This window comes from Ascaphus truei, chromosome 17 (genome assembly GCF_040206685.1).
Source record: "Ascaphus truei isolate aAscTru1 chromosome 17, aAscTru1.hap1, whole genome shotgun sequence".
NCBI classification, from domain to species: domain Eukaryota; kingdom Metazoa; phylum Chordata; class Amphibia; order Anura; family Ascaphidae; genus Ascaphus; species Ascaphus truei.
This window is the reverse complement of record NC_134499.1, coordinates 2,529,752-2,554,942: the sequence shown is the minus strand read 5'-3', so window position 1 is coordinate 2,554,942 and position 25,191 is coordinate 2,529,752. Positions and strand designations below refer to the sequence as shown.

General features: G+C 48.9%; 1 protein-coding gene across 1 annotated transcript in view; it reads left to right on the top strand.

The window, feature by feature from the left end:
• The first annotated feature begins 2,700 nt into the window (after positions 1-2,700).
• The window catches only part of LOC142467833 (uncharacterized), a 63,615-nt gene continuing 41,124 nt past the window's right edge, over positions 2,701-25,191 (top strand). The window contains exons 1-3 of the mRNA XM_075573723.1: positions 2,701-2,857; positions 4,871-4,956; positions 11,552-11,624. Of these exons, the coding sequence (XP_075429838.1) occupies positions 2,813-2,857; positions 4,871-4,956; positions 11,552-11,624 (204 nt within the window). The 5' untranslated portion in view covers positions 2,701-2,812. The remainder of the gene's footprint in view (positions 2,858-4,870; positions 4,957-11,551; positions 11,625-25,191) is intronic.

The following is a 25,191-nucleotide window of genomic DNA, read 5'->3' as shown; positions in this document are numbered from 1 at the left end:
TGTTTGCCTTCCTCTGGATCAATAAGTAAGTATATATATATAGGATAAAGTATCTGTTGTCTAAATTTAGCATAGTTTGAACTTGATGGACCTATGTCTTTTTTCAACTTCATCTACTATGTAACTATGTAACTATAACAAAAACGGCGAAATCATTATATAAGGCAAATTACCAGAAACTCTTATTGTATTGTATTGTATGTCTTTATTTATATAGCGCCATTAATGTACATAGCGCTTCACAGTAGTAATACATGTGGTAATCGAATAAATAACAGATAATATAAATAACAGATCATGGGAATAAGTGCTTTAGACAAACATAACATTAAGGAAGAGGAGTCCCTGCCCCGAGGAGCTTACAATCTAATTGGTAGGTAGGGAGAACATACAGAGACAGTAGGAGGGAGTTCTGGTAAGTGCGTCTGCAGGGGGCCCTGAAGGAGGAGCTACGGGCGTGGTCCTTGTTCAATATCTCGTGGATTGCTAGAATTTACAGTGTCAAGATGAACCTTTTACCCCGTATTCTATATTTGTTCCAGTCACTTCCGATCCCGGTAGTTATCCCAGACATTTTAGCTTTACAATCCCAAATTTCAAAGTTTATCTGGAAAAATAAGAAACCACGCATTAAACTGAAAACTCTTCAAAGACCTAGAGCGGCGGGGGGGTTAGCAGTACCTTGCTTGTTATCATATTATAAAGCGGCTCAATTATGCCGAATTGTTCAGTGGCACACAAACCCTGATACGAGAAGGTGGGTGGCTCACCTCCCCCCCTCTTACCTGCCTGTGTTGTCTTTTTGTGTGTCATGAAATTGGGCTAGGACATTTATGTAAGCCAATTCAGGCGTTAGAGCGCAAGATTGTCTGTTATGCCTTTCAAGAAACCTCAATAAAATTGAAAAAAAAAAAAAAAAAAAAAAGATGGTTATACAGTCAATTCACAGGTATTTCATGGACAGATAGAGTTGTTAAATTGGGTACAGGGGATAAAGGCCTGGTGAGTTTCAGATTTAAAGAGAAGCTTAAACATCAACGAACGGCACTAAATTGTTCACAAAGGCTTTCCCCCTTTGGGACAATGCAGATGTCTGGGAAATCCTGCAGTACCTTTTGCTCCTCGCATGGAACCCCAGTGTGGGAAACACCTCACTATACTCACCTCTCTCATCCTTTATAACCCCCCTCCACCCTCACTACCCCTGTATAATTCCTCTCCCAACCTGTACAACCACCCTCTGCCCCTGAATATCCCCCCTCCCACCCCCCTGTACAATACCACTCCCGTCTCTCACCCTGTATAACCCACCTCCCCCCCTGTATAACTCCCCTTCCACTTCTCTCCCCCCTGTATAACCCCTCTCCCCTGTATAACCCCCCTCCCATCTCTCCCCCTGTATAACCCCCCTCCCACCCTGTATAACCCCCCCTCCCAACTGTATAACCACCCTCTCCCCCTGTATATCCCCCCTCCCACCTCACTCCCCGTGTAACCACCCTCTCCCCCTGTACATCCCACCTCACTCCCCCTGTATAATCCCCCTCCCACCTCTCCCCCTGTATATCCCCCTCCCACATCACTCCCCCTGTATAACCCCCCTCCCACCATGTATAACCCCTCCCACCTCTCTCCCCCCTGTCTAATCCCCCTCCCACCTCACCCCCCTTGTATAATCCCCCATCCCATCTCACTCCCCCTGTATAATCCCCCTCCCACCTCTCCCCCCTGTATAATCCCCCTCCCACCTCACTCCCCCTGTATAATCCCCCTCCCACCTCACTCCCCCTGTATAATTCCCCTCCCACCTCTCCCCCCTCACTCCCCCTGTATAATCCCCCTCCCACCTCTCCCCCCTGTATAATCCCTCTCCCCCACTCCCCCTGTATAACCCTCCTCCCACCTGTATAACCCTCCTCCCACCCTGTATAACCCTCCTCCCACCTCTCCCCCTGTATAACCTCCCTCCCACCTCTCTCCCCCCTGTATAACCTCTCTCCCCACTGTATATCCCCCCACCCACCTCCTGTATAATTCCCCTCCCACCCTGTATAACCCCCCTCCCACCTCTCTCCCTGTATCACCCCCCTCTCATCTCTCTCTCCCCCTGTATAAACCCTCTCCCACCTCTCTCCCCACTGTATAACCTCTCTCCCCGCTGTATATCCCCCCACCCACCTCTCCTGTATAACCCCCACCCACCTCTCTCCTGTATAACCCCCTCCCACCTCTCTCCCTGTATAACCCCCCTCTCATCTCTCTCCCCCTGTATAAACCCCCCTCTCATCTCTCTCCCCCTGTATAAACCCCCTCCCCCCCTGTATAATCCCCCTCCCACCGTTCCCCCATGTATAACCTCTCCCCCTATAATTCCCCTCCCACCAATCCCGCCCCCTGTATAAAGCTCCTCACCCCCCTGTATAATCCCCCTCGCCCACCCAGTATACCCCAGCCGTCCTGTGTAACCCCTCCTCCTTCTATATAAATTCCTTGGAATAACGCACTCCCCTTCTCTCGTCTCTGTATAACCTTCCCGCCAAATTGTGAGGCGCAAGACGGCGCCGCGGAGGCCGAATTAAAGACCCATCCGCGAGCGTTCATTGGTTGAGAGTTGCGCTTGCGTTTAATTTCTCTACATCTGATTGGTGCGCTAAACTGTCACTCACCAGCTTGCTCCAGACGACTCTGTTCCCTGACGTCTGTTCTGCCGCCCCTGCGCGTGGGGTTACGTTGTAATGCACGTGCCCCACGCTTGTTACGTAGCTGTTATTGCTGTGGTCAGTGTGGTGCCGGACACACGGGGGGCTGGAGGATGAGTGCGGAGCTCCAGCCTAGGCCTGACAGCCTGATCCTCTGGGTGAGGGAGAGATCATAACAATATAGTTACACAAACAATACATCATTACATAATGTGAGTGTGTACCCCACACACCCCCAGGTGATATATATATATATCCCACGTCCTCGGTAAATATATATATATATATATATATATATATATACACACACACACACACACACAAATATACACACACATACATATATATATATATAAAATACCATTCCCTATGTAATGTCCATATATATCCCACATCCTCAGTAAATATATATAATTATAATAATACCATTACCTATGTAATTATGTAATGTCCATATATATCCCACATACTCTGTGTATACACACACACACACACATCCCACCCCGAGGATGTGGGATTTATATGGACATTACATAATTACATAGGTAATGGTATATATATATATATATATATATATATATATATATATAGTTATACAATTCCCTATGTAATGGCCATATATATCCCATGTCCTCAGTGTATAGATATAGTCTAGATATACACCTATATTAATTATACCTTTCCCTAGGTAATGTTCGTGTATATATATATATATACATATATGTGTGTGTAGCCCCCTTTCCCTGTTGTCAGGGTGACTACGTGTGCTGCTAATAGCTGCGCGGCAAACAGGATGCCTGATCCTCCGCCACGGGGAGCCTGGGGTGTGTATCAAGTAACAGCGCCTCCACCTGAGAGGGATCCTTACGCAGTAGGATCGCCCATCCCAAGACAATATGCCCAGTAATTCACACATAAAGTATGGGTAACAGTATTTATTGGACGATACTAAGCAATAATGAACACACTATGCATATACAGTATAGCTTATACTGACCCACAGTGTATTGCCCACAGTACTTGGGTGCAGGGGCACTAGTGTCCCAGTGTCCAGGCCACAAAGGCTTATCCCGCCCCAAGTGTGAGACAGCGTTGCCCCATGATGTGTTGGTGCACTTGTGTTAAATACCTGCCCGGAGCTCCAACCCCGGGGGTCGCTGAGTAAGGCCAATTATGGTCAGTCTGTTTCACCGAAGATTGGCCTCCAGCCGGAGCGTCACACCTATAGATCGTCTCTGAGATGAGGGCCTGGTCCCAGGTGCAGGCCACGCACACCGCGTGCGTCCATCACTGGTACAAGGGTACTAGCACTAACAGGATAAGGGGAGTGCCGCTATATGAGGAGCCTTCCCTATTGCATCATAAGATAGAGATGGTCGGGGCCTAGCTGGGACCTGAAGGGGGATACTCTGGCCTAGTCCAGCAGAGCACTTCTCCCTGGACCATACCTATCCCCTTGCTGTCCTGCTTCCGACTGACGTGCTTCCCTGAGCACGCCAAATGTATCTATCTCCTTGCAGGAGATTCTGGGCGCCCTATTGGCTGCTGTGGGCCATGTGTTGTAGCAGCCCCTGTGCATTATGGGGCTTGTAGTCCCCGCGGAGCCCTTTAGGAGTAATGGCCGCCACTATCTCCATACTACGCATGCGCAATCCTAATGGCCACTGGGCGCTGTGCTGCGCATGCACGAGCCTCTATCATGGCGGCGCCCTGCTGCAGCGTTTGCCGCAGGTCTCTGGCGACCCGCTCGCCATCACCAACCTCCCACTGTCGCCACAGCTACCGGAGGTAAGAGGAGGGGAGGGGGAAGTGCTGAGAAACCGGGGGACCACAGGGGACCTGGTTACATCCATATATAGCTGCTGAGATGTGGGATATACATGGACATTACTTACCTGGGGAAAGTTATAATAAATACTCAGGTCACTGCATTAATACTGTTACCATGCACTCAGGCATATTACCCTTCTATGTCTGTGAGTGCACACTCATCTGAGATATATCATATATAACAGTTGATCACATTCCATTGCTATATTCTCAAGAATTTGACTATTTTATAAAACCGTAATCTCTATTTAGTTCTGCCTGTTATGTATTTTTGGGACACGGACCCCATGTATAACATGCCTGTTGCTCTGGCACGGACATGTTTCTGTTTGGCCTCATAGCTGCAGACATTCCATGTAACCGCGCCAAGTACAACGGTTGAAGATCTCACCGACGGCCTTGCCATGGCACAGACTCTTCACAGCATGTAAGTTACATAGTTACATAGTTGATGAGGTTGAAAAATGACATAGGTCCATCAAGTTCAATCTATGCTAAATTTAGACAACAGATACTTTATCCTATATCTATACTTACTTATTGATCCAGAGGAAGGCAAACAAAAAACCCCATTAAGGGGAAAAATTAATTCCTTCCTGACTCCAAGAATTGGCAATCGGATTAATCCCTGGATCAACATCCTTCCCTTGTATACTTATTTGGTATATCCCTGTATACCTTTCCCATCTAAAAAGATGTCCAACCTTTTTTTGAATAAATCTATTGTATCTGCCATCACAGTCTCCATGGGTAATGAATTCCACATTTTAACTGCCCTTACTGTAAAGAAACCTTTCCTTTGTTGCTGGTGAAATTTCCTTTCCTCCAACCTTAAGGGATGGCCCCGAGTCCTTTGTACTGCCCGTGGGATGAATCGTTCATTTGAAAGCTCCTTGTATTGTCCCTGAATATATTTGTATATAGTTTTATCCCCTCCTAGACGCCTCTTTTCTAATGTAAATAAATCTAATTTAGCTATCCTCTCCTCATAAATTAGAATGTCCATCCCCTTTATTAATTTGGTGGCTCTTCTCTGCACTCTCTAGTTCCATAATGTCTTTTCTTAGGATTGGTGCCCAAAATTGTACTCCATATTCAAGGTGTGGTCTTACTAATGCTTTGTAAAGGGGCATAATTATGTTTACTTCCCTTCCATCCATTGCCCGTTTGATGCAAGATTAGATCTTGTTTGCCTTTGCAGCTACTGCATGACATTGGGCACTATTGCTTAGCCTGCTGTCTACAAGCGCTCCTAAATCCTTCTCCATCAAGGATTCCCCCAATATATCTCCATTTAATTTGTAAGTCGCCTTTTTATTCTTGTATCCCAAATGCATAACCTTACATTTATCTGTATTAAACCTCATCTGCCATTTACCTGCCCACGTTTCCAGTCTCTCCAAGTCCTCCTGAAGAGAAATTACATCCTGCTCTGATTCTATTACCTTACACAATTTAGTATCATCAGCAAAGATGGAGACTTTGCTCTCGATCCCAACCTCAAGGTCATTAATAAACAAGTTAAAAAGCAGGGGTCCCAGTACCAATCCCTGAGGTACTCCACTCACGACTTTAGCCCAACCTGAAAAAGTTCCATTTATGACAACCCTCTGTTGTCTGTCCTTTAAGTTACCAGTTACAGACGCATCGTGCGCTACGGCACATATTAATTTAAAGTAACTTGACACCTGATTCAATCTGCTAATCATCAGCTGGTTCAGGGATTTCACATCACTTCTATTGTATGACTATATAAATTTATCCAAATAAATACACATTTATGATTGTAATGAGTGCTCACCACAAACAGGACAGGAGCGCAAGGCTGAGGTGGGGATGTTAGAGTACACCAACCAACAACCACGCAACTGCGTCCGGATTGCGAAGTCGTAGCTGGTGTAACGCTTGTAACGTAGCTGAGGTGGGAAAGTATGAAACTGCGCACCCACAACAGCGGGGGCACGCCTGTAGAGTGGATTGTCAGCATAGCCGGGTCTGGATTGGAGAGATCGGGTTAGTTCAGATACTTGCCGGAGTCCGGGGTGGAGCCAGTGGGATGGTAGGAGTCCGTTTGTGCCGCGGTCTGGGGTTGGAGCCAGGAGATTGGTAGAGTGTCCGTTAGCCGTGATCAGGGATGGAAAGGTGCGGTTAGTCAGAGGCAAGCCGGGATCGTTATCCAGAAGTGTCCTATAATCAAGCCGGGTCGGTACACATGAAAGCAACAGAGAGACAGCAACAAGGCACAAGGCAAGGCACAGCAAACGAAGGAACACAAGGCTTCACAGGTTTATGCTCAGCAAGGTGAAAGTGAAAGTCTTTTATGTAAACAGAAATCAATGAGGCTGGGGGCAGAGCGGAGGCGTGGCCTCTGCGGAGGCAGGGATAGGCTGCAGGAGACAAGTGAGCATTTAGGAACTTGCCACGCAGCTGGGGTGCGGTGCGCGTGACCGGGGGCGCGGAGTGAAGAGCTGCGGGTGCACGCGCGCGCTCTGTAAACAGAGTGGGGGAGTGCGCTGCAGCAGAGGACGTGTTCCCCCGATTCCTTACAGTACCCCCCCCCCCTTGAGGAGCGACCTTATGATGACTCCCAAATGGCTTCTGCAGAAACCTGGCGTGGAACCTTCTTAAGAGAGCGGGAGCGTGAACCTGGTGATGGGGTATACAGGACCTTTCCTCTGGTCCAAACCCTCTCCAATGTACCAGGTACTGGACTAATCCTCAGGACCTTCGTGAGTCTATTATAGACTGGACTTCGAATTCTTATCGGCTTTGTACCATCACCGGTGGTGGTTTAGCAGAGACGTCGGGGAATCTGGGACTTTGGAAGACCGGTTTAAGAAGGGAGACGTGGAAGACCACCGGAATCCTCATGGATTGAGGAAGTTTTAGCCGATAGGCTACCGGGTTAACCTGTTCCAGCACCGTAAAGAGGGGCATTACCAACTGTCATGGCCGCTCCCCCCCCCCAACCCGTCTTGGCCATGCCCCCCCGCTCTGAAAAAAGTCAGCTGCAGACCGCAGATCGCGTTGCAGTGACTTGCACGCGCCGCCGGGAAGCAGGGTGGCCCGTGCAGCGGGGCCTTGGCCTAATAAAGATGTCTGCCAGAGTGGCAGAATTGAGAAGGCCCTTGAGGGGAATAAATACGCCTGTTTAGAAAACCGATCAACGATTACGAGTATGGTGTTCATCCCACTAGAGACAGGGAGCTCGACAATAAAGTCCATTGAAATGTGGGTCCATGGACGATCTGGAATAGGCATGGGGTGGAGAAGAACTGAAGGTTTATTGCGGGAGGATTTGTTGCGGGCACAGACGGAGCAGGACCTGATGAATTCGTTGATTTCCTTGAGTATGTTACGCCACCATAAAGTGCGTCTGATTAAATCCAAAGTTCTTTTCGTACCTGGATGACCGGCGGATTTAGAGGAGTGACCCCATTCAAGGATTTTTTTGCAGAATTGTGGAGCAGCATACAGACAACCCTCCGGCACCTCTATACCCTTAGAAATGTGTGATTGGGAAGCCAGGATCTTGATAGCTAAAAGTTCGCGGTTGCTCACATCATAGTTTTGTTCGGCGGGCGAAAACTTTTTGGAAAAGAAATCAAAAGGATGTAATCTGTCTTGAGGACTTTGCGTCTGAGAGAGTAGCTCCAGCGCCTACATCTGACGCATCTACCTCAAGAGTGATGGGGAGTTTGGGGTCACAAAAGACTGCGCACAGGAACATTAGTTATGTGCGAACGTGGACGGTGACGTTCAGCCCTCCTCTCCTGGAGGCGTTGATCGACTCTAATACATACGGAAATTAGTTCTTCCAAGTCGGTAGGTCGTTCCTGGGCGGCCAATTCATTTTTTGAGAGGTTCAGACAGACCCTGCCAGAAGGCAGTAGATAAGACCTCATCGTTCCATCCTGTTTCAGCAGCAATGGTCCGGAACTCAAGGGCATACCTTGCGACAGTTCTATTGTCCTGTGAAATATGAAAGAGAGAGGAGGCTGCCATGACCTTTCGGCCAGGGGTGTCAAAGACCTGTTTAAACTCGTTCTTGAAGCGTGCAAAGATCTGCGTAAGCTCTGGTCTTAGTTCCCAGATGGGGGATGCCCACGCCAAGGCGTCCCGGGTGAGCAGAGCTATGATGTATGCCACCTTGGATCTGTCAGATAAGAACCGTGAAGGGGTTAACTCGAATTGTATATCAAATTGGTTGAGGAACCCTCTACAGCCATGGGGATGCCCCGCATAACGATTGGGCGTAGGAAGGTGAGGTTCAAGGGGAAGAAATGCCTCTGAGACAGGGGAGGACAAGGTGGCTGGTCTGATAACCCTGGATTGGGACTGTCGTGCAGACAAGGTTGCAATGCTCTGAGTCAAAGATTCCATCTGATTCTCAAAATATTGGAAGCGTTTCCAAATAGAGGCTAAGGCCTGGCGCACCTCAGAGGGGGGGGGGGTCCATGTTCGTTGGGCTAAGCATACTGTAACGCTTGCGCTCACCACGAACAAGGCGGGACCCCGGTACTGAGGTGGGAAAGTATGAATCTGCGCACCCACAGCAGCGGGGGCATGCCTGGAGAGTGGGTTGTCAGCGTAGCCGGATCTGGATTGGAGAGATCGGATTAGTTCAGATACTTGTCGAAGTCCGAGCAGTGCCAGTGGGATGGTCGGAGTCCGTTTATGCCGCGGTCTGGGGTTGGAGGCAGGAGATTGGTAGAGTGTCCGTAAGCCGTGATCAGGGATGGAGAGGTGCGGGTAGTCAGAGGCAAGCCGGGGTCGTTATCCAGAGCGGGTCCAAAAGTCAAGCCGGGGTCTTTATCCAGAGGGGGTCCTATAATCAAGCCGGGTCGGTACACAAGAAAGCAACAGAGAGACAGAAACATGGCGCAAGGCACAGCAAACGCAGGAACACAAAGCTACACAGGTTTATGCTCAGCAAGGTGAAAGTCTTATGTAAACAGAAATCAATGAGGCTGGGGGCGGAGTGGAGGCTCGGCCTCTGCAGGAGAGGGATAGGCTGCAGGAGACAAGTGGGCATTTAGGAACTTGCCACGCAGCTGGGGAGCGGTGCACGACGTCACGTGCGCGCGACCGGGGGCGGAGCCAAGCTCCGTGACACGGAGTGAAGAGCTGCGGGTGCACGCGCGCGCTCTGTAAACAGTGAGGGAACGCACTGCAGCAGGTAAGGTGGGAACACGCCGCAGAGGACGGGTTTCTCCCGATTCCTTACAGTACCCCCCCCCCCCCCACCTTGAGGAGCGGCCTCATGATGACTCCCTAATGGCTTCTGCGGAAACCTGCCGTGGAACCGTCTTAAGAGAGCGGGAGCGTGAACTTGGTGATGGGGTATCCACGACATTTCCTCTGGTCCAAACCCTCTCCAATGTACCAGGTACTGGACCGATCCTCGGGACCTTCGTGAGTCTATTATAGACTGGACTTTGAATTCTTCTCGGCTTTGCAGCTTGGGAGCAGTGAACGATGTCACGTGCGCACGCCGCGCGTGACAGACGTGCGCACACGACCGGGGGCGGAGCCAAGCTCCGTGGCACGGGTGAAGAGCTGCGGTGCGCACGCACTCTGTAAACAGCGGGGAAGCGCGCTGCAGCAGGTAAGGAGGGAACATGCCGCAGAGGACATGTTCCCCGATTCCTTACAGCTGGGTCAGGGTAGGAGAGGTCAGATTAGTCGTAATACTTACCGAGGTCTTGGAGAAGTCGGATGGTCGTTGTGCGTAGCCGGGGTCCAGGAGTAGAGAGGTCAGAATGATCGTATGCGTAGCCGAGGTCCAGGGGTCAGAGAAGGTAGAAGTCCAGGTACAAGCTGAAGTCTGAGGCAACAGGTAAACAAGGTAGAATGCAAGAGCAAATAGCAGGGCAGCAGGCTACTTGTGGCAAGCACTTGAAACATAAACAAGGTTTATGCTCAGCCAATTTGGCTCAGGGCTGGCTGAGCATATAAGGATCAGGAAGCCAAGGAGAAGTCTCCTCCAGGCTGTGAGTCATGCATAATTAGACATAGGCAGGGGCGGGGTGTATCACAGCTGTGGAGAAATTGGCGGCATTAACCCCTCGAGTGCCCCTGGTATTGCGGCGCCGACGTGAAGTGGGAAGAGTGACTTCCTCCGTTGCGTCACGGGCTGTGGCGCGGGGGCGGAGTCTAGGTCCGGTCCTGGTAGGAGTAGTGCGGCACGCGCGAGGAGCGTCACGGGATGTGTCACGAGGGCGGAGCCGAGGTCCAAACCCCACAATGATCTGTGCATGTGGAATAAGCACCTGTTTGGAAGCTCCCACACTGTTTACCAATTTGTATGTGCCCAGTGTTGTAGGGTCTGTCTCTGCTGAGTAACCGCCAAGATGTTCCTTAGAAGCGTCCTATTCTGTGGTTTAGCTTGCAACACCTTATATTATATACAATTAAAGGTTTAGTTCCGCTTAGGCGGTTTTTTTTTTTTTTTAACCCCCTTTTTCTTTATTGTATAGGAAGCAGGGGGTCTCGGGAGTTGATCTGAGCCTTATTGGAGTTTCCTGAGATACTTGTTATTTCCAAAGGTGCCCCCCGGTTTTGTCCCCACCAGGGGACACAACATGGAGATTTAAAGCTCCCGCGTCACGCGGGCCAATAGGACCTCATTCATTGTGGCTTCCTATTGACCCACATCACCCAGAAGATTTAAACCTGCATTAGGAACCGGTGACACCTCCAGAAGTACAGTATGTATGAGAAGCTGGGAGTCACCGGAGCTGAAATAACGCGGCCCAGCTCCGGGGACTCCCTGCTTCCTATACAAGTAAAAAAGGGTTTTATTTCAATCGAAATGCTCCTTTAAATAGGGGATAACATTTCACCTTTAGCAGAATGGCCATACAATCACGCATTTTCGGAATTAGCTGGAAAACTGCACAGCATCCACAATACTTTGTAGGGTTTTTAATGCCCTGAAATTCTACTTTAAAAGTGGCCTTTTTTGGCATTGTGTAGGAGGTAATAATTCTGTTTGTAACACATGTCCGCGTGGCTTCTAGAGATGGCGCCTGGTTTGACGGGTCTTGGCTAAGCCGTATTAAAGACGAGGTTGGAGACAACTGGAGGATGAAGGTATTGACGCAATTTAAAGTTACTGCTTTATGTTTCCATATGTGTGTTACAAGTCTTGTCAACAGCAATAATTCATAGGCATGGATGTTTTAATTATTCTATAGAATGCATGGTTTGTATTGATTCACTATAAACATTTGTTTGTCTGTTCTCTATACATTTGGACACCTCTTAAGATAACTTAACCACATTTTGCATGGTGGTTCCTGAAATCAAGGAGCAGGTTTGTGTCTGTTTGGATACAATTCACAAATGACATGATCCCATCACATAACCCTCAAGCTATCACTTAATCTGGGTCACTGAAAATCCAATTTGCAACATTCACAAAAATACCGGAGAAGCCAAAGGTCTTCCAGACTGAGTGCGAGATCAGTGTCTGGGACGAGAGGACAATGTCCCACACAAGCAGCATTAGAGACTCTCGGTGTTTGGGACGAGAGGACAATGTCTCACACACGCAGCATTAGAGGCGCTCAGTGTTTGCGATGAGAGGACGATGTCCCACAAACACGCAGCATTAGAGGCTCTTGGTGTTAGGGACGCGAGGACAATTTCGCACTCAAGCAGCGTTAGAGATGCTCAGTGTTTGGGACGGGAGAACAATGTCCCACACATGCAGCGTTAGAGGCTTTCGGTGTTTTGGATGAGAGGACAATGTCCCACAAACACGTAGCTTTAGAGGCGCTAGGTATTTGGAACGTGAGCACAATGTCCCACACACGCAGCATTAGAGGCTCTCGTGTTTGGGACGAGAGGACAATGTCCCTCAAACACGCAGCATTAGGTGCTCTCGGTGTTTGGGACGTGAGCACAATGTCCCACACAGGCAGCTTTAGAGGCTCTCGGTGTTTGGAACGAGAGGACAATGTCCCACACGCAGCATTAGAGGTGCTCGGTGTTTGGGACGAGAGAACAATGTCCCACACACGCAGCATTAGAGGCTCTTGGTGTTTGGGACGAGAGGACAATGTCCCACAAACTTGCAGCATTAGAGGCTCTCGGTGTTTGGGACGAGATGACAATGTCCCACACACGCAGCATTAGAGGTTCACAGTGTTTTATACGAGAGGACAATGTCCCACAAACACGCTGCATTAGAGGATCTCTGTGTTTGGGACGAGAGGACAATGTCCCACACGCAGCGTTAGAGGCGCTCGGTGTTTGAGACGGGAGTACAATGTCCCACAAACACGCAGCATTAGAGGCTCTCGGTGTTTGGGACGGGTGTACAATGTCCCCACATGCAGCATTAGGGGCTTTCGGTGTTTGGGACGAGCGGACAATGTCCCACAAATACTCAGCATTAGAGGATCTCAGTGTTTGGGACGAGCGGACAATGTCCCACAAACACGCAGCGTTAGAGGCTCTTGATGTTTGGGACGGGTGTACAATGTCCCACACATACAGCATTAGGGGCTCTCTGTGTTTGGACGAGCGGACAATGTCCCACAAACACGCAGCATTAGAGGATCTCAGTGTTTGGGACGAGCGGACAATGTCGCACAAACACGCAGCATTAAAGGCTCTCAGTATTTGGGACGAGAGTACAATGTCCCACACACGCAGCATTAGTGGTGCTCGGTGTTTGGGACGTGAGCACAATGTCCCACACACGCAGCATTAGAGCCTCTCGGGTTTTGGGACGAGAGGACAATGTCCCACACATGCTGCATTAGAGGCACTCTGTGTTTGGGACGAGAGAACAAGGTCCCACACACGCAGCTTTAGAGGCTCTCAGTGTCTGGGACGAGAGGACAATGTCTCACAAACACACAGCTTTAGAGGCTCTCTGTGTTTTGGACGTGAGCGCAATGTCCCACACACGCAGCATTAGGGGCGCCCAGTGTTTGGGACGAGAGGACAATGTCCCATACACGTAGCTTTAGATGCTCTCTGTGTTTGGGACGAGAGGACAGTGTCCCACAAACACGCAGCATTAGGGGTTCTCTGTGTTTGGGACGATGGGACAATGTCCCACAAACACGCAGCATTAGAAGCGCTCAGTGTTCGTGACGAGAGGACAATGTCCCCCACATGCAGCATTAGGGGGTCTCGGTGTTTGGGACGAGGGGACAATGTCCTACAAACACGCAGCATTAGAGGATTGCGGTGTTTGTGTCGAGAGGACAATGTCTCACACACGCAGCATTAGAGCCGCTCAGTGTTTGGGATGAGACTACAATGTCCCACAAACACGCAGCATTAGGGGTTCTCTGTTTTTGGGATGAGAGGACAATGTCCCACAAACACGCAGCATTAGGGGTTCTCTGTATTTGGGACGAGAGGACAATGTCCCACAAACACGCAGCATTATGTGTTCTCTGTGTTTGGGACGATGGGACAATGTCCCACAAACACGGAGCATTAGAGCCTCTCAGTGTTTGGGACGAGAGGACAATGTCCCACAAACACGCATCATTAGAGGCTCTCAGTGTTTGGAACTAGAGTACAATGTCCCACACATGCAGCATTAGAGGTGCTCAGTGTTTGGGACGTGAGCACAATGTCCCACACACGCAGCATTAGTCTCTCGGTATTTGGGACGAGAGAACAATGTCCCACACACGCAGCTTTAGAGGCTTTCAGTGTTTGGGATGAGAGAACAATGTCCCACACATGCAGCATTAGTGGCTCTCAGTGTTTGGAACTAGAGTACAATGTCCCACATACGCAGCATTAGAGATGCTCGGTGTTTGGGACGTGAGCACAATGTCCCACACACGCAGCATTAGAGCCTCTCGGGTTTTGGGACGAGAGGACAATGTCCCACGCATGCTGCATTAGAGGCGCTCTGTGTTTGGGACGAGAGAACAATGTCCCACACACGCAGCTTTAGAGGCTCTCAGTGTCTGGGACGAGAGGACAATGTCCCACAAACACACAGCTTTAGAGGCTCTCTGTGTTTGGGACGAGAGAACAATGTCCCACACACGCATCATTAGAGGCTCTTGGTGTTTGGGACGAGAGGACAATGTCCCATACATGTAGCTTAGATGCTCTCTGTGTTTGGGACGAGAAGACAGTGTCCCACAAACACGCAGCATTAGGGGTTCTCTGTGTTTGGGACGATGGGACAATGTCCCACAAACACGCAGCATTAGAGGCGCTCAGTGTTTTGGACGAGACAATATCCCACACACATGCAGCATTAGAGGCTCTCAGTGTTTGGGACGAGACAATGTCCCACACACATGCAGCATTAGAGGCTCTCAGTGTTTGGGACGAGAGTTCAATGTCCCACAAACACGCAGCATTAGGGATTCTCTGTGTTTGGGACGAGAGGACAATCTCCCACAAACACGCAGCATTAGGGCTCTCGGTGTTTGGGACGAGAGAACAATGTCCCACACGCAGCATTAGAGGATCTCGGTGTTTGGGACGAGAGGACAATGTCCCACAAACACGCAGCATTAGGGGTTCTCTGTGTTTGGGACGAGAGGACAATGTCCCACAAACATGCAGCATTAGGGGCTGTCGGTGTTTGGGATGAGAGGACAATGTCCCACACAAGCAACATTAGAGCCGCTCGGTGTTTGGGACGAGACAATATCCCACACACATGCAGCATTAGAGGCTCTCAGTGTTTGGGACGAAAGTACAATATCCCACAAACACGCAGCATTAGGGGTTCTCTGTGTTTGGGACGAGAGGACAATGTCCCACAAACATGCAGCATTAGGGATCTCGGTGTTTGGGACAAGAGAACAATGTCCCACAAACACGCAGCATTAGGGGTTCTCTGTGTTTGGGACGAGAGGACAATGTCCCACATCACGCATCATTAGAGGCGCTCAGTGTTTGGGACGAGAGTACAATGTCCCACAAACACGCAGCATTAGGTGTTCTCTGTGTTTGGGACGAGAGGACAATGTCCCACACATGCAGCATTAGAGCCTCTCAGTGTTTGGGACGAGAGGACAATGTCCCACATACGCAGCATTAGAGCCTCTCGGTGTTTGGGACGAGAGGACAATGTCCCACACACGCAGTGTTAGAGCCGCTCGGTGTTTGGGACGATACAATGTCCCACGCACACGCAGTATTAAAGGCTCTCTGTATTTGGGACGAGAGGACAGTGTCCCACAATCACGCAACATTAGAGCGCTCGGTGTTTGGGACGAGAGGACAATGTCACACACACACGCAGTATTAGGGATCTCTTTGTTTGGGACGAGAGGACAATGTCCCATAAACACGCAGAATTAGAGGCTCTCTGTGTTTGGACGAGAGGACAATGTCCCACACGCAGCATTGGGGGCTCTCAGTGTTTCGGACGAGAGGATAATGTCCCAAACACACACACAGCATTAGGGGCTCTCGGTATTTGGGACGGATCACAATGTCACACACACGCACAGTATTAGGCTGGGGCCATGGTGCCCTCGCCCGTGCGGAGGCGTGCGCGGCCGTGACGTCACCCGTGTGAATCGGGTGCGTTTGTGGCCAGTGGAGATGCGCCGTGCCGCGCTGTGGGGTGCGTGCCAAGGGGCGTCACGGAGCTGGTTCGCCCTCATTGGGCGAACCACTCACGTGACCGGTCTGTCACGCCAAGAAATCAGTTTCAACTGATTTCTAGTGAAACGTGCGCCCGCTTCCACATGCAGCATGGACTCGATCACTGCCTTAAGGCAATCTGATCGCTCAGCGTGCGGACGCCTCTGCACGGTCTGCGGCACCATGGCCCCAGCCTTAGGTGCTTTCTGTGTTTGGGACGAGAGGACAATGCCCCACACACGCAGCATTTGGGGGCTCTCTGTGTTTGGGACGAGAGGACAATGCCCCACACACGCAGCATTTGGGGGCTCTCTGTGTTTGGGACGAGAGGACAATGTCCCACACACGCAGCATTAGAGACATAAAAGACATACGCCCACCAAGTTCAACCTATGCTTAATTTAGACAACAGACACTATCCTATATCTATACTTTCTTATTGATCCAGAGGAAGGCAAACCAAAAACCCAGTGTCATATCATCCAATGATATCTCATAAGGGGAAAATAAATTCCTTCCCGACTCCAAGAATTGGCAATCGGATTATTCCCTGGATCAACATTCTTACCATATTTACTTGTATTGTATTGTATGTCTTTATTTATATAGCGCCATTAATGTACATAGCGCTTCACAGTAGTAATACATGTGGTAATCAAATAAATAACAGAGCATGGGAATAAGTGCTTTAGACATAAAAGTAACATTAAGGAAGAGGAGTCCCTGCCCCGAGGAGCTTACAGTCTAATTGGTAGGTAGGGAGAACGTACAGAGACAGTAGGAGGGAGTTCTGGTAAGTGCGTCTGCAGGGGGCCAAGCTTTAAGTATCATGTGTTCAGAATATCCACAGTGCTATTCATATGCTTCTTTAAGCAAGTGTGTTTTAAGGTGGGTCTTAAAGGTGGATAGAGAGGGTGCAAGTCGGGTACTGAGGAGAAGGGCATTCCAGAGGTGTGGGGCAGTCAGTGAAAAGGGTTTAAGGCGGGAGAGGGCTTTAGATACAAAGGGGGTAGAAAGAAGACATCCTTGAGAAGAACGCAAGAGTCTGGATGGTGCATAACGAGAAATTAGGGCTGAGATGTAAGGAGGGGCAGAAGAGTGTAATGCTTTAAAAGTGAGGAGAAGAATGGAGTGAGATGCAGGATTTGATTGGAAGCCAGGAGAGGGATTTCATGAGGGGAGATGCTGAGATAGATCTAGGAAAGAGTAGAGTGATTCTGGCAGCAGCGTTTAGGATAGATTGTAGGGGAGACAGGTGAGAGGCAGGAAGGCTGGACAGCAGGAGGTTACAGTAATCAAGACGGGAGAGAATGGGGGCCTGAGTCAGAGTTTTAGCAGTCGAGCAATAGAGGAAAGGGCGTATCTTTGTTATATTGCGGAGGAAAAAGCGACAGGTTTTAGAAATGTTTTGAATGTGAGGGGCGAATGTGAGAGAGGAGTTGAGTGTGACCCCTAGACAGCGTGCTTGGGCTACTGGGTGAATGATCGTAGTTCCAACAGTAATGTGGAAGGAGGTAGTAGGGCCAGGTTTGGAAGGAAGTATGAGGAGCTCTGTTTTAGCCATGTTGAGTTTAAGGCGGCGGAGGGCCATCCAGGATGATATAGCAGAGAGACATTCAGAAACTTTGGTTTGTACAGCAGGTATAAGGTCGGGTGTTGAAAAGTATATTTGTGTGTCGTCAGCATAGAGGTGATAATTAAACCCAAAAGATGTTATTAGGTCACCTAGAGAGAGTGTGTACAGAGAAAAGAGAAGAGGTCCCAGGACAGAGCCCTGGGGTACCCCCACAGAGAGATCAATAGAGGAGGAGGTGTTAGCAGAAGTGACACTGAAAGTACGATGGGAGAGGTAGGATGAGATGCAGGATAGAGCTTTGTTCCGAATACCAAGAGTATGGAGAATGTGAAGGAGAAGAGGGTGGTCCACGGTGTCAAATGCTGCAGAGAGGTCGAGTAATATGAGCAGAGTGTAATGACCTCTGTCTTTGGCAGCATGGAGGTCGTCAGTTATTTTAGTGAGGGCTGTTTCCGTGGAGTGAGCAGTGCGGAAGCCAGATTGTAGAGGGTCTAGGAGAGAATAGGTATTGAGAAAATGGAGCAAGCGAGAGAATACTAGACGTTCAAGGAGTTTAGAGGCAAAAGGCAGGAGGAGACAGGTCGATAGTTAGGTAGGGTCAAGCTTGCTGTTTTTGAGTAATGGTATGACTGTTGCATGTTTGAAGGAGGATGGAAAGGTTCCAGAGCAGAGGGAGGAATTAAAAATGTGTGTGAGCATAGGGATTATAGTAGGAGCAAGAGGTTTTAGGAGATGGGATGGAATGGGGTCAAGAGGGCAAGTGGTAGAGGGAGAAGAGACGATCAACAGCGACACATCCTCCTCTGAGACAGTGGAAAAAGAGTCAAGGAAGGCAGGAGGAGAGTTAGGAAGAGGTGTAGGATGGGAGGAAGACAGAGGGGATGTTCTGACGTATGGATTCCACCTTTTCCTTAAAATAGTCAGCAAAGTCCTGAGCAGAGATGGAGGAAGGAGAGGCAGCTGAGGGTGGTTTGAGTAGAGTATCAAAGACAGAGAACAGTCGGCGTGGGTTAGACTTGTGCATGTTGATTAGTGAAGAAAAGTAGGCTTGTTTAGCTTGCGAGAGGGCAGAATGGAAACAGGATAGCATAAATTTGTAGTGAAGGAAGTCTGCGAGAGTATGAGATTTCCTCCAGAGGCGTTCAGAGGAACGAGTGGAGGAACGCAGCATGCGCGTGTGGGAATTTAGCCAGGGTCTAGTGTTAGAAGGGCGAGGGCAGCAGAGAGAAAGCGGGGCATGTAGATCAAGAGAGGAGGACAAGGCAGAGTTGTAGTTCATGACCAGGTTGTCAGGGTCTGTAGCAGAGCTGAGAGAGGAGAGGGAAAAGCGTAAAGTGGACTCAAAGTCAGGTAAGTGAATTGAGCGCAGGTTTCTGCAGAACCGGGGGGGTAGATGGAGGTGGAGAAGGGGAGAAGCGAGATAGAGAGAATGAGATGAGGTGATGGTCAGAGAGAGGAAAAGGGGAAATGGAGAAATCGGAGAGAGAGAAGTTTTTCGTGAAAACCAGGTCTAAGTAGTGGCCATCCTTGTGGGTGCTGGCTGCAGTCCACTGTTGAAGGCCAAAAGAAGAGGTTAGAGAAAGAAAGCGGGAAGCCCAAGTGAGAGAGGGGTCATCAATGTGGCAATTGAAGTCCCCAAGGAGAAGAACAGGGGAGTCTGAGGAGAGAAAGAAAGAGAGACAGGATTCAAAGTGAGAGAGAAAGGCAGAAGGGGGATGAGTAGAGGTAGGTGGGCGATAGATGACCGCCACATGGACAGGGAGAGGAGAGAAGATCTGGACAGTGTGAGCCTCAAAGGAGGGAAAAGCAAGAGATGGAGGAATAGGAAGGGTTCGGTAATGGCAGAGAGAGGAGAGCAGGAGCCCCACGCCTCCACCTCTGCCATCAGGGCGCGGAGTGTGAGAGAAGGAAAGGCCACCATAGGAGAGGGCAGCATCCAGAGCAGAGTCAGACTGAGTGAGCCAGGTCTCAGTTATAGCAAATAGGAGCAGAGAGTGAGAGAGAAAATAGTCATGTACAGAGAGGAACTTGTTAGAAAGGGAGCGAGCATTCCAAAGGGCACAGGAGAAAGGAAGAGAGGAGGGATGGTGGCAGGGGATGCGTATGAGGTTGGAGGGTTTGACACCAGAAGGAGTAGAGGTTGCAATTGGCAGACGAGGACGAGCGCATGTAGGAATAAGGCAGGGACCAGGATTGGGAGTGATATCCCCAGAAGCAAGGAGGAGAAGCATGGATAGAAAGAGAATGTGTGAGGGTGATTGTAGGGATGTGCTTTATTGCTGGGGATATAGCTGTGTGGTGTCAGAAGGCGCAGGTAAGAAAGGAGTTCATGTGAACAGAGAAGTGGTGAAGGAAGGAAAGATGGAGATATATGAATGGAGTTAGAGACATAATGAGGCTGGTATTTGGCATATCCCTGTATACCTTTCCTTTCTATTTTTTTATTTTTATAACTTGTATTTTTATTTGAGTTCTGTTCAAATACAACAATATCATAACAATGACATATGCAGTGGAAGTGTGGATCAAATAAGCAATATAGATAGCGTATTGCGTTTTAATGATGGATACCTTTCCTTTCTAAATAGATGTCCAACCTTTTTTTGAAAAAATCTATTGTATCTGCCATCACAGTCTCCATGGGTAATGAATTCCACATTTTAACTGCCCTTACTGTAAAGAACCCTTTCCTTTGTTGCTGGTGAAATATCCCTTCTTCCAACTTTAAGGGATGCCCACGAGTCATTTGTACTGCCATTGGGATGAATAGTTATTTTAAAGCTCCCTGTACTGTCCCCGAATATATTTGTATATAGTTATCATATCCCCTCTTAGACGTCTCTTTTCTAATGTAAATAAATTTAAATTAGCTAGCCTCTCCTCGTAAGATAGATTGTCCATCCCCTTTATTAATTTGGTGGCTCTTCTCTGCACTCTCTCTAGTTCCATAATGTCTTTTCTAAGTAGTGCTGCCCAAAATTGTACTCCATATTCAAGGTGTGGTCTTTGTAAAGGGGCATAATTATGTACTTCCCTTCCATCCATTGCCCGTTTAATGCAAGATAAGATCTTGTTTGCCTTTGTAGCTACGGCACTATTGCTAAGCCTGCTATCTACAAGCACTCCTAAATCCTTCTCCATCAAGGATTCACCCAATTTATCCCCATTTAATTTGTAAGTCGCCTGTTTATTCTTGCCTCCGAAATGCATAGCTTTAAATTTATCTGTATTAAACCTCATCTGCCATTTACATGCCCACGTTTCCAGTCTCTCCAAGTCCTTCTGGAAAGAAATGACATCCTGCTCTGATTCTAAACCTTAAACAATTTAGTATCATCAGCAAAGATGGAGAGTTTGCTCTCTATCCCAACCTCAAGGTCATTAATAAACAAGTTTAAAAGCAGGGGTCCCAGTACCGATCCCTGAGGTACTCCACTCACAATCTTAGCCCAACCTGAAAAAGTTCAATTTATGACTGTAACGCGTAGCTCACCACAAACGAAGCGCGACCGCGGTGCTGAGGCAGGGAATTAGTAACGCTGACCCACAGCCATGCGGGCGCGTCTAGAGTGTAGAATAGTCGTTCAGGCCAGGTCAGGATTATGTATAGTAGAATAGTAATGGTACTTGCCAGGTTCAGGATTTTAGAGTTGCGGATCGTTGGTGGGCGTAGCCAGGTTCAGGATTGGAGATAGTCGGATCGTAGGAGTACTTAGCCAAGGTCAGGACTGGAGCCAGGAGAGTAGTCAGACAAGCCGTATCAGGAGTAGAGAGAAGCGTAGTCCAAGGTACTGGCAGGGTCAGGCAACGAGAGTTAAACAGCAAGCAAGGTAAGGCAAGGCAAGGCAATGTTCAGGAACTAGATGTGGCAAGGCACGGCGTCACAACGACTATGCTCAGCGATGACTGACTGCAGACTGAAGGTATAAATAGGAGGAGCCTCCAATAGCCAGCCAGGGCGGAACCAAAAAGTAGAAGAGAATTGGCTGCTGGTGCACACAGGTGTGCCCTAGGAAACAGCCTAATCAGGGTTGAGTGTAGAAGTGCTTGCGCACCGTCCCGCATGCGTCACGGAGGCCAGGGGCGGAGTCTGGGTAGCGCGTCACTCCCACGCCGATTCCTGGGAGCAGAGGAGGCGGACCCGTCGCGCGGCCGACCCGCGCGCGTCACGGAGGTCGAGGGGCGCGGCCTGACTCGCGCGTCAGCAGGGAGGCTGGAGAAGCGTCCACGACGTGTGACAGGGAGAGGGGCGGGATCAGGGTCTGTGGCAGCATGAACAGGTAGCGCAGGATCCGTGCGCGCGTCACAGGACCAGGGGATTGTGCAACTTGTGTGTCTGCTGCAGAAGGGCTTGAGAGGTGAGGAGACGGTCTTTGCACGCCAGGATGGCGAATCCTCACAATGACGGAAACGTGCGCGTCATAGGACCAGGAGATTGCGCAACTTGAGTGTCTGCTGCAGAAGGGCCTGAGGGTGAGGAGACGGTCTTTGCACGACAGGATGGCGAATCCTCACAGTAACACCCCCGCCCTCTAGGAGCGACCTCCAGGCGACTCCACGAAGGCTTGTCCGGAAATTTCATATGAAAATTACGAACCAATCTAGCTGCGTGAACCCGGTGGCTCGGAATCCAGGACCTTTCTTCAGGACCGAAACCTCTCGAATGCACCAGATAGTGCAATGATCCTCTGGAGATCTTGGAATCCAGAATGGATTGAATCTCATATTCAGGTTGACCTTGTACCATCAACGGAGAAGTAGAAGAAACTGGAACTGAAAAATTATTAGTGACCACGGGTTTAAGAAGAGATACATGAAATACAGAGGGGATCCTCGTAGCGGGAGGGAGAGCGAGACGGTATGCATCCGGATTTATCTTCTCAGAAATGGAGTAAGGTCCAATAAATTTGGGTGCGAATTTCATGGATGGAACCTTGAGTCTGATATTTTTTGAGGGAAGCCAGACCTTGTCGCCAGGTTTGAAGTCCAGAGCAGGTTTGCGATGGCGATCTGCCTGTATCGTCTGTTTGCTGACCGCTTGCCTGATGTTGACCTGGATCCTTTTCCAAAGGCCGTGTAGTTCCTTAACCCTCTCATCTGCAGCTGAGACCCCTGAGGAAGGTAACACCATAAGAAGAGTAGAAGGGTTGAATCCATAATTGACATAGAAGGGGGATTCTTTTTTTTTTTCAACCAAAAGTTTTTATTAGGTGCTTGGTACAGGCATAAAATAATCTAACAACACATTGTCTTACAATTCTGTAATCATAACACCTCTTTTTTTTTTTTTTGCCATACGGATAGACTAACTTGACTCACAGGGGAAACACAGGGGAAACCGACCGACTAACAACACCTACTGATATTAACAACACACAACAAGGGGAGGGAGGAGGGGGAGAAAAAAAAGGGGGGGGAATTCGCAGCCTAAAGAGCACTACACTCTATCCTCTCGAGGGTCTTCATCCTCACAACAGGGCCCTCTATGTATGGCTCTTGATCCTTTGACATGTAACTGTTCAATCCAGTCAACCCTACCTGTCCCCAACTGCCTATAGTCTGTACCGTCCCTTCAAAGGAGAACGCAATTCCATCTATCAGAGCAATATATTGGTGGCCTCCACCCCGGGGATATCTGACTGGGCCAGCCACGGTGACCAGACTTTTAGAAAGTTTTCGCCGGTGTCGTTGACCAAACTCGTCAGCTGCTCCATCCGGCATACGTACCAAATTCTATTTCTAATTTTTGGGATTGTGTGTAACTCGGGTTGCTTCCACAATGCTGCGATTTCGCATCTCAGGGCTGTTGCAAAATGTGCAACTAATTTGTGCTCGGATCCATTCAGCCCCCGGGTGCGCCTGCCTAGCAGGAACAACCAGGGGTCTAAAGGGACCCTGAGCCCAAGAATTCTCTGTAGCCAATTCCTGATGGACTCCCAGATTGGGGTCACTTTGGCACAATTCCACCGCATATGCAGTAAGTCTGACTGTTCCCCACATTGTTTCGGGCACAATGGGGGGTAATCCTTGACAAACTTTGCCAATCTTGTCGGGGTGAGGTACCACCTCATCAGGACCTTATATGCATTCTACTTCAACGTGACACACATCGAACTCTGCTGCCGCCGTCACTATGGTATCCCAATCTTAGTCCTCTAAAGTCTCCCCTAAATCTGCCTCCCATTTACTCCCTATAACTGAGTTTATTGTCACCGTCTACCGCAGGACACACCACCTCTCTATAAATCCTAGAAGTAAGTCCATTAGAGTCTGTTCCTCTTGAACATAGCTTCTCAAAATTAGTTCGCCCTGGGTGTTTTGGAATTTTAGTATAGAACGCTCTTATCTGGAGATATCTAAAGAATTCCGAATTTGGCATCTCCTTCTCGGATTTAATTTGCTCAAAGGATTTTATTGATTTTCTACCCTCCAGATGGGGCTCTTCTGTTTCCAGATTAAAAAGTCATTACTACCCAGGCCCGGAGCAAAATCAGGGTTGCCCACAAACGGGGTTATTAAGGAGTGCCTCACAGTGAGGGTACACCTATACTTGGTATTCTCCCAAACTGCCAAGGAGCTGCTCAGTGCGGCGAGCGGTTCTCCGACCAATTTAAATACCTTTTTTGGAAGCCAAATTAGATCCTGTTGCTCTATGGGAGCACAGCACTCTTTTTCCAACTCGACCCAGCGTCTAAGGCTAGGGTGCAAGTGCCACTGTATAATTTGAGATAGTTGGGCCGATCTGAAATACGACAACAAGCAAGGTACCGCTAGTCCTCCTCTTATAGTTGGTCTGATTAACGTGCTAGACTTAATTCTTGACTTTTTGTTACCCCAGACAAATTTCACCATAGAGGACTGCAGCTGGAGGATGTCTTCTCTGGTAACTCGTACCGGAAGGGTCTGGAACAAATATAAAATTCTGGGGAGAAAGTTAATTTTTAAGCTCTGAATCCTGCCGATCCAGGAGATATTATAATTTGACCATTTTCTGAGATCCTCCTTCCTAGTCCTTATTAGTCTGGGGTAATTCACTTTATATAAGGCGCTATAATCTTTGGTGATGTTAACCCCTAGGTATTTTATGTAGGAGGCTTGCCATTTGAAATTGAAATTTACATCAATTAGCTTTTCTGTGACCTTAGGCATGTTTATATTTAGGGCTTCTGACTTTGACTGATTAATTTTGAATCCAGAGATCTTATTAAATTCTCCCAACAAGCTAAACACATTCGGCAGAGAGATGAGGGGTTTTGACAATGTTAGAATAACATCATCTGCATACAGGTCCACCTTATGTGACTGCTCCTGAATTTGTATCCTTGTTATGTCTGGGCTAAGGCGGATGTGTGCCGCCAAGGGCTCAATGCATAATGCAAAGAGTAGGGGGGACAGAGGACAACCCTGTCTGGTGCCGCTCTTTATCTGGAAGTCTTCCGATGGGAAGCCCTGGTGCCTGACCTTCGCCGTCGGACCCCGATACAGAGCTAGAAT